General features: G+C 39.9%; 4 protein-coding genes across 4 annotated transcripts; 1 reads left to right on the forward strand and 3 right to left on the reverse strand.

Moving 5' to 3' along the window:
- Positions 1-323: 323 nt before the first annotated feature.
- GCK72_003350 (uncharacterized protein) lies at positions 324-2,211 on the forward strand (the record flags this gene model as incomplete). The annotated part of the gene is made up of 7 exons (XM_053723993.1): positions 324-392; positions 437-896; positions 969-1,182; positions 1,236-1,411; positions 1,522-1,616; positions 1,663-1,851; positions 1,894-2,211. 7 exons carry the CDS (start codon positions 324-326, stop codon positions 2,209-2,211), a joined length of 1,521 nt encoding a protein of 506 aa, XP_053592638.1.
- Positions 2,212-5,733: 3,522 nt separating this feature from the next.
- On the reverse strand, positions 5,734-9,729 carry GCK72_003351 (uncharacterized protein; the record flags this gene model as incomplete). The annotated part of the gene is made up of 5 exons (XM_053723994.1): positions 5,734-5,934; positions 6,828-7,484; positions 8,170-8,355; positions 8,406-8,646; positions 9,488-9,729. 5 exons carry the CDS (start codon positions 9,727-9,729, stop codon positions 5,734-5,736), a joined length of 1,527 nt encoding a protein of 508 aa, XP_053592639.1.
- A 1,671-nt stretch (positions 9,730-11,400) lies between these two features.
- On the reverse strand, positions 11,401-13,027 carry GCK72_003352 (uncharacterized protein; the record flags this gene model as incomplete). Its single annotated transcript, XM_053723995.1, has 2 exons — positions 11,401-11,515; positions 12,228-13,027. 2 exons carry the CDS (start codon positions 13,025-13,027, stop codon positions 11,401-11,403), a joined length of 915 nt encoding a protein of 304 aa, XP_053592640.1.
- A 2,099-nt stretch (positions 13,028-15,126) lies between these two features.
- On the reverse strand, positions 15,127-19,824 carry GCK72_003353 (uncharacterized protein; the record flags this gene model as incomplete). The annotated part of the gene is made up of 11 exons (XM_053723996.1): positions 15,127-15,163; positions 15,214-15,338; positions 15,394-15,491; positions 15,540-15,672; positions 16,619-16,849; positions 16,895-16,988; positions 17,783-18,752; positions 18,798-18,909; positions 18,959-19,435; positions 19,481-19,680; positions 19,737-19,824. 11 exons carry the CDS (start codon positions 19,822-19,824, stop codon positions 15,127-15,129), a joined length of 2,565 nt encoding a protein of 854 aa, XP_053592641.1.
- Positions 19,825-19,929: the final 105 nt, after the last annotated feature.

The following is a 19,929-nucleotide window of genomic DNA, read 5'->3' on the forward strand; positions in this document are numbered from 1 at the left end:
CAGAACACTTTTGCGCCAGCTCAAGGATACTGACACCGCGAGCATCTTTAAAGGCGCTTATCTGAAAAGTGAGCAGATCTATTAGAAAAGTAAAAACACCATCAATGCGAATTTTGCGCCGAAGGCGCCCCAACCGATTTTAACGCCGCAGGAACCCAAAATTATTATAGTTAAGCATTCTAGCGCCGCAGGCATCTTTAAAGGCGAATATCTCAAAAGTGGACGGAGCTATCAAAAAACCGTCTACAACAAAAATGAAGCCCACGTTGTGATCTACATCACAATAACAATTTTTCGTTACAGACACCCAACCAATCGGTGAAATGCTTGATGTCTATTCATTTCTCTGGAAAGGAAAGCTTGATCAGCATATACACCATAAGAAGTTGCCGGTGGGTCAAATTTTCAAAACACTTTGAAATATCAATTTTTGCAGGTGTTAAAAAACAGAGCCGGAAAGTTTTACAAATTCCCCCGCTACAATGAAGACGGGGAACGCGGGAGTCCGGTGATGAAGAAGGGAAGGCAGGGCGAATGGAATCTTGTCGGTCTTGGTGCTCAAAATATTTCTGAAAGTGAGACTGGCGTGTTGCGGATGTCTTGGGTGGCAGACGAGCTTTGTCGTGAAGTTGGCGTATGTTCGGACTCCAAACCTCCGCCACCCCCGCCTAAGCCAACGGCGCCACCGAGGGTTGAAACCACCACAATGCCAGCAGCGACCAAGAAGGCTGAGCCAAAGAAGACAAAAAAACCAGAGCCACCACCTGTCAATCAAGTGCCCATCACAGTCAAACCCATCACCCCTGCTACGAAGCCAAAGCCTACTGTAGCCGCTGGAAAACTGACGAAGGCGGAGAATCTGCGCCGATTGCTGACTTGTGGAAAAACACCGATCGGTATGTTATTTTTGGAGATTTTCAGAATTCTTGCCGAAATTTCAATTGTACATTTATACATTTCTTTTCCAGATACCCCATCCGACAATAGCACCTCTGTGGAGATCAAAAAGTGGCCTGACTGGGCGTGGGGGGCTAGAACGAATGGTCAAAACGGTGCTGGAACCGCCTTGACCACTAGGATATCTCCCAGACACGTTTTGACGTCTTCTCAAGTGGTTATGCATGATAATACGACTTGGCGATGGAATTCTGAAAGAGTCAAAAAGTGTAAAACAGGTCGAGTGTAAGTTTCCCCGGAAATTAGTCATAATTTTTTATTTATTTTTGTTATTTCAGAAATCTAAACGTACCTAGAGAGGTCCTTGATAAATTAGTATTTAAATATTTGATATCTCGTGCAGTGATTCTGGATTACTGTAAAATGGATGAGAGAATGTGGAATGCGACGCAAGGAGTGATGATTATGGAGCTAAAGAAAGATGCTAATGAGAGTTTCCCATGTTTAGCAGATAGTGAGTGTACAGATTACGTTATGGGCTTCATTTTTATAGTTGACGACTTTTTGATTGCTCCGCCCACTTTCGAGATATGTGCCTTAAAAAATTGGCAATTTCTTTTCCAGATTCAACAGATGGTGTTTACACGAAAGGAAAAGAACTTGATGTTTATTCATTGTATGGAAAATACAAAAAAAACATGAACCATAGAAAACTGAAGGTAGATCAAAATCAGAACCCCGCGAGTCATGTTTCCTCTTTTTCAGTTAACAGGTGACCATACGAAGTTTCTCATATTCAATCGATATCATGAAGATGGACAGCGTGGTGGTCAGATTATGGACAATGTCAATGGAAGATGGACGTTGGTTGGTCTTGGTGCAGGAGGAACGTCTGAAAAATCGGTTGCCTTTCGGATAAGTGCTCTCCAGGAAAGTTTGTGTGAGGAAACTGGAGTATGCTAGCTCAAAGACGTTCCGAAGTTACCTCCACCTCAGACCACGGAGCTCATACCCAAAGAACTTTCGACGACGTCTTCTAAGACTCCAGAAGCCCCGTCTCCTCCTCCGACACCTCCTCTAGAGCCATCTACAGAAGCCCCGCCCCCTCCTGCTTCACCAGCTAGAAGAGGGGAAGACGAGGAGGCGGATGAAGACTATGAGATGTATTTAAAGAGAAAGAAGGAGAAGGAAGAGGCGGAGATGTATGAGAATGAGGATACGGATATATTGATTAGTAAGGATTTTTTTGATGATGGAACAAGACCACAATTATGGATTACACTTTTTATAATTGCATTTTTGGTTTTTTTATAAATAAAATGTTTCACAATAATGCAGTGACCAATATACACTGACCGAAATACATTGACCAAGACTCATTATTTTGACATTTATTTGCGCCAAAGGCGCGCCAGCATGTTCTAGACATGCATTCTAGCGCCGCAGGCACCCCAGCCAGTTGCAGATCATCATTCTAGCGTTGCAGGCACCTTTGCGCCGAAAGCACGCCAGATCATGGTTTCTAGCTTTTTCAAAGGATGCTATCTCAAAAATGGGCGGAGCTATTAAGAAAGTGTAAACTACAAAAATGTAGCCCTAGATTTAATCTACAACTTTGTAGTTGATAACTTTTTGCTAGCTCGGCCCACTTTTGAGATATGCGTCCTTAAATATATAGCTGCACCAACAAGATCCTCGCCTCCCTCCTAACAAACCCTTTTTGCGCCGAAGACGCTCCAGCGGATTCTAGCGGCGCAGGCATTTCAGACAGTTATAGATGAGCATTCTAGCGTCGCAGACATGTTACGACATTTTTGCGCCGAAGGCGCGCCAGATCATGGATTTTAGAGCCTTATGAGTTCACTCAGTATCCAGGTTCTTGCGATTCTAATGATTTTTTGCTTTTTTCAAAGGATTTTCCTGATCTAACCAATAATCGCCCTAATTGAACTTGTAGATTAAAAATAGCTTTTTATTTTTGTAGTTGACAACTTTTTGATAGCTCCGCCCACTTTTGAGATATGCGTCTTTAAAGTTCAAGATTTCGAAAACCTAAAAAAATTCCAGTTAACCAGAAGTTTACGACGCCTGTCCTGACCAATATTTCTGTTCTTCTCTTTAATTCCCTCCTTTCATTGTTATCCCCATTTCCCATTTTCCCAGTAATATCGTGTACCATACTTTATATTTTAAATATACTTCTATTAAACACTTTACCACTGAACAATCTACTTATTTCTTGAATTTCAATAAACCTACGATACCCATACAATAAATTGTAATGACATTTCTGCGACGCTAATAAGCTTATCTATAACTGCCTAGGGTGCCTGCGGCGCTAGAATCGTCTGGGGCGCCTTCGGCGCAAAAATGAAGAACGAGAGGAAGGAGACGATATTGTTGAAGCAGCAATCTTTAAAGGCGCATATTTCTAAAGTGGGCGGAGCAAACAAAAAACAAGCAATTACAAAATTGTAAATCAAAACTAGGACTTTATTTTTGTAGTTGACAGTGTCCCCCTGGCTCCGCCCACTTTTGAGGTATGCGCCTTCAAACTTACTTCAAGTTGTCAAACTTTCAAGTCTTATATCTGAAAAGTGGGCGGAGCTATCTGAAAACTGTCAACTACAAAAATGTAGCCCTAAATGATTTCTACATTTTTGTAAGAGCTTGTTTCTTGTTTGCTCCGCCCACTTTTTAGATATGCGCCAAAACTCAAATTTCACAAAATTTGACATATCGAGCCTTGGTACCTACTCTCATAGATCACCTTGACCAACACCATCCGACCTCGATTTTCCCCAAAAATTTGGTTGGTTTACAACACAAAAAGTGGGTTTCAAGAGGCTTTTAGTGTCAAAAACCAGATGGTCCCCCGTTATTTAGATGTCAAAACAACATTTTTGCGATAAAAATGACTGAAGTCCTCAATTTTCAAGACTTTCCAACTTCAAAGCCGCTGATCTCAAAAATCGGCGGGGCTATAAGAAATGTGTCAACTGCAAAAATGTAGCCCGCAACTTGTTCTCTATTTTCATAGTTGACAAGTTTTCGATAGCTCCGCCCACTTTTGCGGTATACGCCTTCAAAAGTAGCTATTCCAACAAGATCCTCTCCTCCCTAACCAAGGGCCATTTTTGCGCCGACGGCACCCCAGACGATTCTAGCGCCGCAGGCACCCCAGACAGTTAAAGATAAGCATTCTAGCGCCGCAGGCATACCAGGACACTCTCGCGCCGAAGGCGCGCCAGATCACGTATACCAGTGTTATTTGGTCAGTGAGTGTACTTTGGTCAGTGTAGTTAACGATCGGACGACCGATAAACACAGAGAAGAAGAAAACGACCGTCACGGAACATATCAATTTTAGGTCAAGGTGGTGAAACCGGATAATGAGGCTCCGCCCACTTTCCGCCCGCCGACATTTTCCGTGTTTCACAATTCACTATTATCTATCCCCCCTTCTCTAGGCATCCTTCTGGTTGGAAGCCAATTATTGATTTTTATTGAATTCTAGTTTATATTATAATCTACTGGTTTTGATCTACGCGTTCTACATATTATTTATTTCACTACTTTATAATAAATATGTTATTATTACCATTAAACCAAGAAGATACCGGTGCAACAGAGTGAGTTATTGAAAAAAAACCGAAAATAAAAAAATATTATTTTTTTAATAAATTTTTGAAAACACAAAATTCGGAATCCAAATGATTATTTCAGGTTTTCCTCTACACCTGTTCATACCAATGCTGATGAGTTTGCCGTTTTCAGGACTATCTACGGCACAATTTGGTTAGTTTCTGTTCTCTTTATTTTTTAGTAACATGCCCTCAACTGAATTCCGTCTTCTCATTCTAATCAAGACTTCACATATCAATTATTCTGTTACCTCTATAATTCTGGAATTTCAGCATCAATGTAAGGATTGCCAACGTTTCCTGCAGTCCCTGTACCAGCAGGCCAGTCAGAGCGAGAACGACTAGCGAAGACCCAAAAAATAAGAAAAAAATCAAAAAATTGAGGTAATTAGTCGGATTGTCTGTTGTTGGATGTGAAATGGGTTTCTAGATTGAAGCTAATTTACTCTTTTTGCACAGTTTTATAATAAGTTTCTGAACTGTGTTTGGAGATGGTTATTTTCACCGACCTTTCTTTTTCAGCCCGGGTCACTGGCTCAACGTCACCGAGTATTTCTTCTCGCCGTACCGTATCATTGTGGCGGAGAGAAACACGCTCGTTTCGTTTGTTGGCCGAGAAGAGCTGGGACTGTTCCCCATCAAAGTCATACTGGTCCAAGTGTCACCTTATTTTTTATTATATTCTATTCTTCTATAATAAACCATTTACCACCAAAACCACCGGAGGATCTTTAAAAGCTTTAAAAATGCCTAGTTTGGAGAGTCCGTCGCACTGCTCATTTTTATTAAAATGCTACAAAATTAGATTATTTTTGTTCATCATTCGCCTTTAAGTATCTTTAGTGTCTGGCGCGCCTCCGGCGCAAAAGTGTCCAGATATGCCTGCGGCGCTAGAATCGTTACATTAAACAGGCTGGACCAAAGGCGCACCAGTTAACGTGTAAAAACGTTTAAAACGACCCGAACGCTTCGAAAACGCGTCACAGGTTAGTCCAAATTTTATAAAATCATAATATTAATATTTGAATTTTCAGCTTTATCTTTTTTCTGTCACCGCAACGTGGCTTAAAACTTTTTATCAGTTCTGTCACCTTACTGATAAAACTAGCCGACACACTTTATTGTATACTATACGTTTCCAGTCACAAATTCAATTTCCAATGTACAAAAAAGAACTTCCAAAAAATCCCAATTACATGACAATCTTCGCCTCAACTAACGGTACCACTGCGGACTCTTCTGGAATAGTGATGGTATTGGACACCTCTTGAGTGATATCTTGAGCAGTTGCACGTGTTTTGGTAGCAGCACGTTCCGCTTCGAGGCGTTTGTAGACTGGTTTGAAGAAGCAGACCAATAGGAAGACCAGTGCGGATGCTAGTGCAGAGAAAATCTGGAAATTGTGTAATCACGTTTGAGATATGCGCCATTGAAAATGCCTGCGGCGCTAGAATTCATGAGCTGGCGCGCTTTTTGGCGCAAAAGTATCGTGACATGCCTGCGACGCTAGAATGCTTTTTTAGGGTGCCTGCGGCGCTAGAATCGGCTGGGGTGCCTGCGGCGCTAAAATCGTCTGGAGTGCCTCCGGCGCAAAAACGGTTGCATTGATGGCAGAGATCTTGCTGAAACAGCTATCTTTAGAAAATTGTACATCAAAAACAAAACTTCATTTTTGTAGTAAACCACTTTTTGATAGCTCCACCCACTTCTAAGATATGCGCCTTTGAAGTTGAAAATTGCTTAAATTAGTCATTTTTAACGCCAAAATTTGATTTTTACATCAAAATAACCGGAAAATGTCATTTCTGACGTTAAAAAATACTCAAAACCTAATTTTCCATGTCGGAAACCACATTTTTGGCAAAAACTTCGCCAAGACGGTCACTTGGTCAAGGTGCACCACTATGAGAATGGGTACCAGGGTTCGATCACGCTTGGGGTTAATCTTTTTTTAATTTTTGATTTTTTCTATTTTTAATTTATTTCATCTTGTAGATCTCAAACTGAGCTCCATTTTTGTAGTTAAACACTTTTTTCTAGCTAGGCCCACTTTTGAGATATGCGCCTTTAAAGATAGCCTGCGCTAGTCCTCGGTTTCCAACTAAAATGCGCATAACTCAAAAGTGGGCAGAGCTATCAGAAAAAGTGTCATCTACAAAAATGAAGGTCTACATTTGATGAACACAATATAAAATAATCTGAGAAATTTGGGCTAGCTGGTGTACTTTTGACGGGTTTTGAAACCGCTTTAAACGTTGCCTGGCGCGCCTTTGACGCATTACTCACAATAATCGAAAGAGTATTATCCTTTGGCGTGTTAACCGTATCCTCCGGTGTCAATTGACAAACTTGACCGCCCATCCTCTCCGGTTGCAATGGTCTCGCGTAGTTCTTCATCAAAAACACGTAGATCACACTCTGCAACTGTCCACTCAACACAATCAACCCGGTCGACGTGGTTTCAGACACGGGGAATGTGCATTCAGATGCCATTTCTAGACCGATCGGATAAGTTGCCAACCCGCAGATACCGAATAACAGACAAGAGATGGCAATGAGGATTGAGAGACCCTGATGGAGAGTGAGTTGAAGGAAAATGAGTCCGAAAACGACGGCGGCGGCGAGACCGGCTTTCAGTGTCTCCTCGTAGAGCTTAGTGCGATCGACGAATGTCCCACTGGCCGCCGCTCCACAGATCCCTCCGATAATCATCAACGCCGCACAAAAACCGGAGAACAAGTTCGAGTAGCCAGAAGGACAGAGGAGTTCCAGCATAACTGTGTAGAGACAATTGAACATTCCGATGCCGCCACCCATTACGATCAACAAGATGATGTATTGTTTTGAATGGAGACAGGATTTTAGTCCGGTTGTGAAGGGCATTTGGGGTTGACTCGCACTGATGGTTGGTGGGAGTTTTGGATCGCTTCGCGTCACGAAGAACTGAAAGAAAATAGTATGAAAATGCACTTTCCTGGGATGCCTGCGGCGCTAGAATCGTCTGGAGTGCCTGCGGCGCAAAATAGAATAGACTAGCGCGCCTTCGGCGCACAATATATAGATGTGTGGTAAACTCCGGCCACTATATAGTTATGGGCTTTTAAACACTTGGAGCATCAATTTTCAAACTTTTTTGCTTAAATTTTATTATTAGAAGCTTAAAAACTCATTTTCAAAAAAGCAAAAACAATTTGCCACCGGGTGGACTCGAACCCTGGTACTCAGGTGGGCAACATGTTCAGTCGAAAATCGCACTGAGCCATTTGGTCACTTTTTTGAAAATAGCTAGAAAATGGGTTTTCACTAGTTTTAGACGGTTTTTAATTGTATTTTTGTGATTTTCAGAGTTTTTTTTCCAGATTTCAGACGTTTTTAGAGCGTTGCTTATTTTTAAACTAGTACATCTCAAAAGTGGGCGGAGCTATCAAAAAAGTGTCAACTACAAAAATGTAGCTCTAGATTTTATCTACAATTTTACACTATTCGTTTTTTGTTTGGGATATGCGCTTTGAAAAATAACAGTTTCAACAAGATCCCTCCATTTTTGCGCCTAAGGCGCCCCAGGCATATTTAAAGGTGAATATCTTAATAGTGGGCGGACCTAAAACCTCAAAATGAAAAGTCTCACCACCGCAATCAGCATAGCAATACAAGATGGAATAGAAGTGAACAGATTCAGATAGAAAATGCGTTCCGGTGACGTCACAATAGCCGGAGAGATCAGATTAGCCATAAGAACTCCCAACGGGTTAGACATCACACCGATCGTTGTGGCAATTGCACGTTGGGTGTCTGGGAACCAGGAGCCCGCGACCTGGAAGAGAAATTTTTTTTAAAGTTGGAATTCTCGGCCACCGTTCTCACTTTGGTCGGTAAAAACATAATAAATGGATAGGCCACTGCTGCGATCGCCTGTCCTGTCATACAAATCGGGAATCGATACTCTTCACTGATCGCATCGATTGATGAGATCACACGGATGATTGACCCGATTCCATTTGTATAGCCAGCAATTAGGATGGCAGTACGGAGTCCCCACTCCCGACCGGCCCACATGGCGAACATGCCGACGGGGATTGTGCAGATCATAAAAACAAGGGATAGCCTGGAAATAGGGCTTCATCTTTAAAAACGCATATCTCAAAAACGGGCGGAGCCAAAGAAAAATTGTCAACTACAAAATTGTAGATCAAAACTAGGGCTACATTTTTGTGGTCAACAGTTTTTTTTTTGCTCCGCCCATTTTTGAGTAACGCGGCTTTGAAGCTAAAAAATCATAAAAATGGAAGAGTTCAGCTATTTTTATCGCAAAAACCCAGTTTTTGCAACGAAATGGCTGGGAAAACCCAGTTTTTGCCAATAAACAATTTTAAAAACCAAATTTCATGTGCTGAAAATCTAATTTTTGGGAAAATCGAGGTCACTCAAGAAGGTGTTGGTCAAGGGGACCTGCGACAGTCGGTACCAGGGTTCGATTCTACTTGAGGTCAAATTTTATGAATTTTCAATTTTTTCTGTTTTTGGTTTATTTGATCTTGCAGATCAAAACCTGGGCTGCATTTTAATAGTTAAAACATTTTTGGTAGCCCCGCCCACTTTTGAGATAAGCGTCTTTAAAGATGGCGACCTTGAGGTGTAAACGCTTTTTTCAAGTGCATTTTTAAAGGCGCATATCTCAAAAGTGGGCGGAGCTATCAAAAAGTATTCAACCGCAAAAATGTAGCTTAAAACCTGGGCTACATTTTAATAGTTGAAGTTTTTCTGATAACTCCGCCCACTTTTCAGATATTCGCCTTTAGAGAGGAAGAGACGCAGATAAGAATGTCTCCTGTGATCAACCGGTATAGATCATATTATATACCATTAAAAAATTGGAATTACACATATTTTGAGTATTTAATTCATTTTTTTCTAGCACTTTACATTTCCCAAAAAAAATCACTTACCACGCCGCACTTCCCTCCCCATAGAACGTGTTCACATAGTTGCCGGACGGTGCGTATCCAATCCATGACATTGTATTTGTATTATTGAGAAGGGCCACCGCTAGAAGCACTACCCATCGTTGCTTGTAGACACGCAGTAGGATTTGATCTACAGCAGAAGCAGGGGCGTCGATTGCAACTGCTTCGCCAGAGGTGTTGAGGGGTTGGAGGGGGATGTCCGGCTGTTTGGAGGCATTTACCATTTTTCTGAAGATGTAAAAATATGTTTTCAAGTAGATAAAATCAAGCGCTACATTTTTGCCGTTGACACTTTTCTTTTAGCTCCACCCACTTTTGAGATATGCGCCTTTGAAGATTATTTCAAAGAGACTGGCGCGCCTTCAGCGCAAAAGTGTTCTGGTATACATGCGGCGCTAGAATGCTTATCTGTAATGGCAGTTTTGGTTTTATCTTTGCTAATTTTTAATTTTTCGCAGTACTTCGATGTAAAAAACATTTTTTAGCTATCAAAGACAGTTTTCCTTCAATTTTTGAAACTTTTCATTTTTAAAGGCGCATATCTCAAAAGTGGGCGGAGCCAGAGAAAAACTGTCAACAAAAAAAATGAAGCCCTTGTTTTGATCTACAAGACCAAATTAAACAAAAACTGAAAAAATAAAAATTCTAATAATTGACCCCTAGCGGGATCGAACCCTGGTACCCATTCTCACAGTGGTGCACCTTGACCAGGGGACCTTCTTGACCAAGTTTTTGCTAAAAATGTGATTTCGGAAATGGAAAATTAGATTTCAAATAGTTTTCAACGTCAGAAATGGTATTTTCCGGTTATTTTGATGTAAAAATCACATTTTGGCGTTGAAAATGACTAATTAAGGCAATTTCCAGCTTTAAAGGCGCATATCTTAAAAGTGGGCGTGGCTATCAAAAAAGCGTCAACTACAAAAATGGAGCCCTAATTTTGATCTACGCAATGATATAAATATAAAATGAAATAAATAAAAATTTCAGTTGGAACAGGGGGGCTTTCAAAGTGCCTTAGGCTTTCTAGGCAAAAAACAGAAAATGAGTCAAATTTTCATTAAAAATTCATGTTTTCTGTTGTTTTAGCCATGAAAAAATGTGTTTCAAACAGAAAAAAAAAGCTCAAAACTAAAGTCCACGACCTGCCTCAACCGCAACGTGTAAAAGTTGGAAAAGTGAAAAGGGACGACTGGGAAAAGGCGACGAAAGCAATGAAGGGGAGGTACTGATAAGCAGTGCAAAGAGAGCAAATGTCGACCCCAAAGTGGACTATGTACAGACATTATATTAGACGACACATTGCGGACAATGGCAGAAATATGATAAGAACGGTTTTTGGACACTTCAAACAAACACTATCCAGTGCTTTAAAATCGCGAAATTCAAAAGCATAAATCCATTTTACGTTTCATATTTCTTTGTATAAATTTTATATAACTGTGTAGATCAAAACTAGCTCTACATTTTTGTAGTTGACAACTTTTTAATAGCTCCACCCACTTTTGAGATATGCGCCTTTAAAGATAGGTAGCTAGGAGGCAAAGGCGCGTATCTCAAAAGTGGGCGGAGTTATCAAAAAGTTGTCAACAGCAAAAATGTAGATAAAAACTAGGGCTTTATTTTTGCAATTAACAATTTTTCAGTAACTCCGCCTACTTTTGAGATATGCACTTTCGAAGTTTGGGCGCTAGGCGCGCTGTCAGGTATCCAGTCTCTGAGTGATAGAGTGAAAATGGAGAGAGACGCAGAGAAACGAGAGTGGAACGGTATAAGACTTGTTGTATATCATTGGGAAGCTGAAATTGCATTATATTCAAATATTTTATTTATGGAGACAATTTCCTCAATTTAAAGAAAAAAAAGATTTTTTTAAAGTTTAAAAATTAAAACAATTATTGAACAACTTTGAAGATGAATCTTTTCTCCGCAAAATATAGAATTGCTTTTTTATTTGTGTTAAGTGTCTGAGTAATACTGTAGTATTCCTTGATCTCAATGAGCGGGATTCTGAAAAAAAATTTTTAGAGGTTAGATTCGTGTATTCCTCGTGGACAAGTCAGAAAAATATCTCTGTTGCTTTTTTTTGCAATTTTTTGAATGAAATTCGGCGAACAAGTTAGATTTTTGGATTTATACCAGATAGACAAATCCACCAAAAGGGTTTTCAGCAAATTTTCTCATTTTCTAGTTTTTTGGGATTTTTTAGGATAAAATGTTATTTAAATTGCATTTTTGACCCAAAAACTAGGAAAAATCAAGAAAATTAGGGATCTTAGCAATTATTACTTGTTTTTTTAATCGATTTTTCAAAATTTTTCGTTGATTTTTATCAATTTTCAATTAAATTCAAACAGTTTTAATGAAAAAATGCAAAAAATGCTACTTGTCCACAAGGAGTCCACGACAAGCTTGTATTTTCATTGCGGGCATAGTTGTCAAGGCCCGGGCCGGGCCGGTAGAAAATTTTCAAGGCCCGGCCCGGACCGAGGGCCCGGCTTCAAAAAATGACCCTTTTTTTCCTTATTTTTTTCGAAATTTTTTCTATTTTTCATCGGAAATGTGACCATTTTTTACTATTTTTCAGATTTTATTCTAATTCTGAATCACAGTCGAAATTTTGACTTTTTCGCGAAAAGGCCTTCGGGCTGGCCCGGGCCGGGCCTTGACAACTATGATTGCGGGTACTCCGGTGTAGATCAAAGTTAAATCAATAACTCACCCCAAATCCTCCACGGATTCCTTATCCATCTTCACCGCCTCCAAACCGTTCAAAACGCTTGGAATATTAAAAATTCCAGCAGTTTGCTCCAAATCCAAATGCTCCAACATGTCCGAGCTCTCCGTTGCAATCCAAAGAATCAGGAACTCGTTTAGACTGAGCTCATCAAAAATTCTTACAGTAAGCCTGACGGTTTTCGAGTGTACCGCCCATGAGAGCTGGAACCACTCAGCGTTCTGGATTCTGAGACGGGAGAATTTATAGTCCTCGAAAAAATATCGAGTAATGTCTTGTCGCCCAAGCAATTCCAGCTGCGGATTACTCTCGAATAGTTGGAGAAACGAGTGGACAACTCCTACATTCATTTTTTCTCCGGTTACTTTGAGCAACGAAAGTTTGAGACCCTGGTTAGCCACCCAATCGGTCACAAGTAAGTCTGTCGACTCATCCACCTGGTTATCTATACTCCAGGACACTGATTTAATGGAAAACGTGTCTAGAATTATTTGAAGAAGTCTTATAAACCCCTCGTAGCGAGTTGACCAGTGGGTGACTGCTTGTTTATTGGTGACGCTCAACGGGACACTGATCACTCGGCTGGTGGATAGAGCGAACTTGCTGACTGTAATATTTTCGTGATCTAATTGATTTACATTAATTCTAAAAACGGAGAATTTGAATCCATGAAATAATGCTATCGATTGTCCCGAAGAGTTATCGATTAGAGCGATTCGGAAATCTGGTTTTACCAAGAATGGCCTGATGACACATTTGGTTTTGAAAGAGGTGTTGGAGAGCATTAGTCTGAAAATGGAAATAATAAGGGTGCCACGTGTCATTTTGACTGGGTAGATCAAATCAAGAGCTATATTTTTGTAGTTGACGGTTTTATGATAGCTCCGCCCACTTTTGAGTTGTGGGCTTTTAGAGTTGGCTAAATTTGTCATCTTTAACGCAAAAATGTGATTTTTTTACATCAAAATAACCGAAAAACTCCTTTTCAAAACAGCTGCCTATCTTTAAAAGGCGTATATTTTGAAAGTGGACGGAGCCAAAGGAAAACTGTTAATTACAAAATTGTACATCAAAACCAAAACTTCATTTTTGTAGTTGACCACTTTTTGATAGCTCCACCCACTTCTGAGATATGAGCCTTTAAGGTTGGAAATTGCCTAAATTAGTCATTTTTAACGTCAAAATGTCATTTTTACATCAAAATACCCGAAAAATTCCTTTTCTAACGTTAAAAACTATTCAAAACCTAATTTTCCGTATCGAAAAGTCATTTTTAGATAAAAAATTTGGCCAAGAATGTCTCGGTCAAGGTGCACCACTATGAGATCCTGCTTGGGGTCATTTATTGAAAATTTTGAATTTGTTCTGTTTTTAATTAATTTCATTTTGTAGATCAAAACTAGGGCTACAATTTTGTAGTTCACTATTTTTCAATAGCTCCGCCCACTTTTGAGATATACGCCTTTAAAACTGCAAGGAAAGCGCGCGCTAGAGAGCCTCTTGCTGTTTAAAGGCGCAAATCTCAAAAATGGGCGGAGCTATCAAAAAATTTTAAATGCAAAAATGTAGCAGATAGCTTTGTCTCCATTTTTGTAGTTGAACGTTTTTTGATAGCTCCGCCCATTTTTGAGATATACGCCTTTAAAGATAGCCAGTCTCTGAATGAGAGAGAGAAAACGGCGAGAGACGCAGAGAAGCGAGAGTGGAAGGATATAAGACGTGTTATATATGATTGGAAAGATAAAATTACGCTGATTTTGAATATTTTAGTTGATTTAGCCAAATTTTTCAAAAAAAATAGAAAAAATAACTTACATTCCCATAGGATCCATTAACTTCACGACTTCATGAAACGCCAAATTTGGCAGGCGGAGTAGCGGTAAAGGGGGCATCAATCGATAATTGGGAGTTGTTGGGTAGTACGGGTAGTGAATAAGGTATGAGGGATGAGAAATTGACCCAGATGCGCGGAATTGTCTTGTCGTCTACTAGCAAATGTCGCCTCCTGGGAAGACAAATATGTTTAATGTGAGAGGCCATATGACGACTTGTTTTTGTTGTTGTATCGATTTTTTTTCGAAAATTTGACAGTTCACTAAAAAAATTCTGATTCAGCGTAATTTCAGCTTTTCAATGGTATATAACTCGTCTTATACCGTTCCATGCTCGCCTCTCTGCGTCTCTTCCCATTTTTACTCTCTCATTCAGAGACTGTCTATCTTTAAAGTCGCGTATCTCAAAAGTGGGCGGAGCTATCAAAAAACGTTCAACTACAAAAATGGAGACAAAGCTATCTGCTACATTTTTGCATTTAAAAATTTTTGATAGCTCCGCCCATTTTTGAGATTTACGGCTTTAAAGATACCTGCGGCGCTAGAATACTTATCTGTAACTGTTTGGGGTGCCTGCGGCGCTAGAATCGTTAGATAGAGTCGGCTGGGGCGCATTCGGCGCAAAAACTTTTAAAACTTTGGGTTACTGTATCTACCGTAGTCCTGCAAGAATTGATTTTGTATGTTGTTTGGTTACAGTAGACTACAGTATACCGTAATCCTTCTCGATTTGGTTTAATGTTTTGTGAATTCTATAAACTACCTTAGGAACAATTACTATCAAAATTATAGTTATTTCGCAGTGAAACGTGACATATTGTACCTACCGTAGCCCTGCTCAAATTAGTTTTATATGTCCTGAGTACTGTCAAACAACAATAATAAAGGCAGATACCCCTTTAGCTATCTACACATGTAAAAAACTTTAAATTACTGTAACTACCGTAATCCTCTTGTTTAGAACACTGTGCGTACTGTAACCATATTAATGACTTTGACGAAGTGATTAATTAAATTTTTATTCTGTATTTAAAAAAGTTGCACACCAAGAGTTAATTATCAAATGGAGGAAAGGAGTCTGGGATTAGGCTGAAATATTTTTTTATAATTTTTGGTTGAAAACTTAAAATTAAACTCACTAATAATTAGATAATCGAATTTGAATAACCTGAAGTTTTGCGCCAACATAATTATAATTAAGAGTCATTCTGTTGATAGTACCATTACATGTTATCTGAGTATTCAGAACGTTAGTATCAGCGCTCTGAAATTTTTTGTTTTTTAATATAATTCTTGAATTTACCTAAAACTTTACATACATATAATTTGATGAATAGCTCTCGATCTGTTTTAAATGTACTTGGAACCATCGCATTACCCCAAGTGAGTGTAAGATTTCGGAACTGATCCAGTGGAACTATAATTATTTGGATTATATTAATTATAAGAGCTCTCTGAGTCTTACGGTGGTCTTGAACTGCAATTTGCAGGATGTAGTCACTTTTAGGGAGTTTTGGTATCGCCAGCTCCATTGTGCCTTTGCCAGAAACTTTCGGGTTAGCTGCATAGAACTGTCTGGTGTATGTTACAATTATAATCTGAAACGCTTTTTTTTAATGATTGCTAACTTTGGATAAGGTGCAAATGTCATAAATAATATAAGTCTTTTAAATTAGTTGATGTTTTATTAAATATGTACTTCCCAACATGCCGATTCCGAATATTTAATTTATTTTTGCAGAACGATTTACTGAACCGAGATAAATAATTTTTGAGTAATTTCCATAGCAAAAATTGAGTTTTCACAACTTTTTCTGCATAATATGTTTGAATAAAGGTTTAAAAAGCATAATGAGAACGTTTTGTAGTAAAACAATTATATAATAGCAGACTTGTCACATTTTACCAAACTTGTCAAAAATCGGGCCGTCCCGGCTCGGCCCGACGGCCTGGATTCAAAAATGTGTGCTCATTTTGTAACACAATTTTCTGAAATTTTTTCGAAAATTTAGAGTTAAAAATTTACCTTTTTATTGAATTTTGAATTTTTATTCGAAAACTTTTTTTTTCAAAATATTTCCAAAAAAACATCAAAATTTCAAAAATGTTTCAAAAAATGTTTCAGAACGGGCCTAGAATATTTTTGACTTCGGCCCGGCCCGGCCCGGTCCGGCCCGTGACAAGTCTGCTTTTTACTAAAACATCAGAATAAGATCGAAACCATAGTTATGGTGAATTTCCGAATTTTTTACAAAAAAAATCTCAGAAAATTGGTACCAGATTTTTGAATCCGGCTAACGAAATTTCGGGCTTTCAACAAGATCCTCTCCTCCGTACCAACCATTTTTGCGCCAAAGGCGCCCCCAGCGATTCTAGCGGCGAAGGCACCCCAGACAGTTGTAGATAATCATTTTATCGTCGCAGACATGTTTGCGCCAAAGGCGCGCCGCAGGCATCTTCAAAGACGCGTATCTCAAAAGTGGGCGGAGCTATCAAAAACCCGTTAACTACAAAAATGTAGCGCTTGATTTGGTATAACCTTACCCTTCCGAAATCATTAATAATAGTACAAACTCCGTTTGTCCTTGACGCCAGATCATACAACGGCTGTGTGTACAGACCTCCAGTCGGCGTATCAATCACATAGAGATCAAGATGAACATGACGTTCGCGGAGCTTCACAACTAGCTTCTCGATATTCGTCTCATTTGTGTACCGGTTTATAAATACTATCATTTTCGATCGACACAACGTTTTTGGGTTGTCCAGGACTCTCTGGAATAGGTTTAACATATTTATCTGAAAAGGAGTACATCATACCTCAATAGTTTTTAGTACATCACTCCCTGCACTTTTGGCTTTATAGCCTAGATCAGAATTTGGCAAACGAGACATTATAGATGAGTTCATAGCACTGAAAAAAAAATTTTGCTAGCTCCGCCCACTTTTTAGATTTGCATCTTTAAAGATTGTTGCTTCAACACAACAAGATCCTTTCCTTCCTCTCAACTAACCATTTTTGCACCCAAGGCGCCCCCAGACGTTTCTAACGCAGCAGGCACCACAGACAGTTATAAATAATCATTCTTGCGCCGCAGGCATACTAGGACACTTCTCAGCTCATGGTTTGTAACTCAGGCATGTTTAAAGGCACATATCTCAAAGGTGCGCGGAGGTGTCAAAAAGTAAACCAACTACAAAAATGGAGCCCTAGTTTTGATCTATAAGACCAAATAGATCAAAAACAAAAAAAATCAAAAATTCCAAAAATTCGACCTTAGGTAAAATTGAACCCTGGTACCTACTTGCACAGCTCGTCTTGTCTCACACTTTCTCGGCCAATCTCAATTTTGCTGCAAAATTTGGGTTTCACCACAAAAAATGGGGGTTTAGAAAATTTGTACTGTCAAAAAACTGCAACTTTCGGGTAATTCGGATATAAAAACCATGTGTGCTATACAAATGGCTGAATTCTTCAACTTTTACAATTTTCCAACGTCAAAGCTGCTAATCTTAAAAGTCGGTGGAGCTAGAAAAAACTGTCAACTACAAAAATGCGGTCCCTGTTTTGATCTACAACTTTGTAGTTTACAATTTTTTTCAGGCTCAGCCCACTTTCAAATCAAGATTCTCCCTTCACTTCCCACCAATCGTTTTTGCGAAGAAGACGCCGCAGGCACCCCAACCTTTTAAAAACTCAAAACTCACGCCCATTTAGTCTGATACACTATACTATCCTCCTTAGCCAGATCGAATCGAACATGTGCATACGATGCAAAATGTTGCCTGAGCAAAGTTTCATTTTGAAAATAATTCGACATTTGCCACGCCATGACAAACTTGTCTTTGGGGATGTCGGTGGAGTAGGCGCATACCAAAGTGGAAAGGGCGGATGGGGTGCAGGTAGGGATGGTGGTGGTGGGTACGGTAGTTTTGGTAGTCGTGGCGGGTGCTTTTGTAGTTGTAGGAGGTACGGTAGTTTTGGTAGTTGGTACGGTAGAAGTGATTGGTACGGTAGTAGTGGTTTGTGCGTCAGTCGTGGTTGATACTGTAGTGGTGGTGGGTACGGTACTTGTGGAGAGCACAGTAGTCGTTGGTACTATAGTTGTTGTGGTAGGCACAGTGGTAGTTGTTGATGCGGTTGTAGTGGTGCTTGGTACCGTAGTCGTGGATGGTACTGTAATTGTAGTGCTTGGTACTGTAGTAGAGGTTGCCACCATAGTTGTAACAGAGGTGGTTGGGACCGTAGTTGTGGTGGTGGGTACGGTAGTTGAGTTTCCTTCACTAGTTGTAGTGCTTGCTACGGTCGAAGTAGTGGGTACGGTAGTCATAGATATTACGGTAGTAAAAGTGCTTGGTACTGTACTGGTCCTTGGTACGGTAGTTGTCGGTGGTACGGTCGATGTGTTTGGAATTGTAGTAGAGGGTACCTTAGTGGTGTTTGGCATGATAGTAGTGGTTGGTACTGTAGTTGTGCTTGCTACAGTTGACGTGATAGGTACCGTAGTAAACGTCGGTGGTACGGTTGTGGTGGAATTTGTTACGGTAGTAGTCGACGGTACGATAGAAGTAGCAGGTACCGTAGTGAATGTGATTGGTACGGTAGTAGACGTTGATACTGAAGTAGTGGTGGTTGGTACGGTAGACGAGGTTCCGGTAGTAGAGTGATTCTCAGAATCTGAAAACAATCCTAATTCCCAAAAAAGCATTTTTCCACAATTACCGCCAACAATACAGATTCCATAAAATTGATTGAAAGTAGTCTGCAGACCAGTAAAAACCTTCCATTTATTGCTGATAGAATCACAATTTCCACTAGCAGATGCCCCTGGGAACTATATTCAACAAAATTAAGAAATCCTGAATTCCAGTCAATCAACTCACCAACTTCCCCAAATTAGTCCTGTCAAACACTAGTATACTGTAACCTGATGGACATGTCATTCTCACAAAGCAACGCTCATTAGTCGCTGTCGGAAGGACAACAGTTTCCGAGGTCAAGTCGTTGTAGAACAGATTATCCGAAGAGATGTAGTTCCGGATAGTGAATCTATCAAGTGCCACGTACTCACAGTCACAGATTGATGTGGTAGAGGTTACTGTAGTTGTAGTTGTAGCTTGAGATGTTGTGGAAGGAGTAGTTGGCGTCGTTACTGTAGAAGATACTGTAGTGGACGATCTTGTGGTGCTTGGTGTACTAGGAGTGGTTACTGTAGATGATGTGGTATTTGGAGTAGTCGGAGCAATAAAGCATATTCCATATAACTGATTGAACCTAGTCAACCCCAATCCATCCCTTGTATCCACTAACCACTCCTGACTCTCTGCATCACAGAACCCGTTTGCAGGATAGGCGCCGAACTGGAAATAAATCTTGTATCTCTCAAACTTCCCCGAATAACTCACTATTTTTCCAAGGGAAGTGTCATCGAACACAACTAAACTATAGTCTCCATCACACCACATCATTGCACTGCACTCATCGATTGAAACAGTTGGAGCGGATAATGTAGCAGTGGAGAGAACGAGATAGAATGGATTACTCGGTTGGATATAGGCATGGATGGTTGTGCTGTTCAGAGGGAGGGCTTCACAGCGACAGGTATCTGAAAATTGGATTTCAGATTCTTGTTATATGTATATAGTGAAGGAAACAACTTACTTGGAGCCAGAGTAGTCGTTGGCTGAAGGTTATTTATTTTAAGACAGGCATCTATAAAAGAGATAAAGAATAAAAAATAGATTTTCATAGCGAAACTGATAACAGAAAGAATGAGTTCTGATCGACTGGTTTGATCTGTTGAACCAAAAAGCCAATAGTTCAACCAATTCCACATATATAAATAATACACATA

Source organism: Caenorhabditis remanei, chromosome I (genome assembly GCF_010183535.1).
Source record: "Caenorhabditis remanei strain PX506 chromosome I, whole genome shotgun sequence".
Lineage (NCBI taxonomy): Eukaryota > Metazoa > Nematoda > Chromadorea > Rhabditida > Rhabditidae > Caenorhabditis > Caenorhabditis remanei.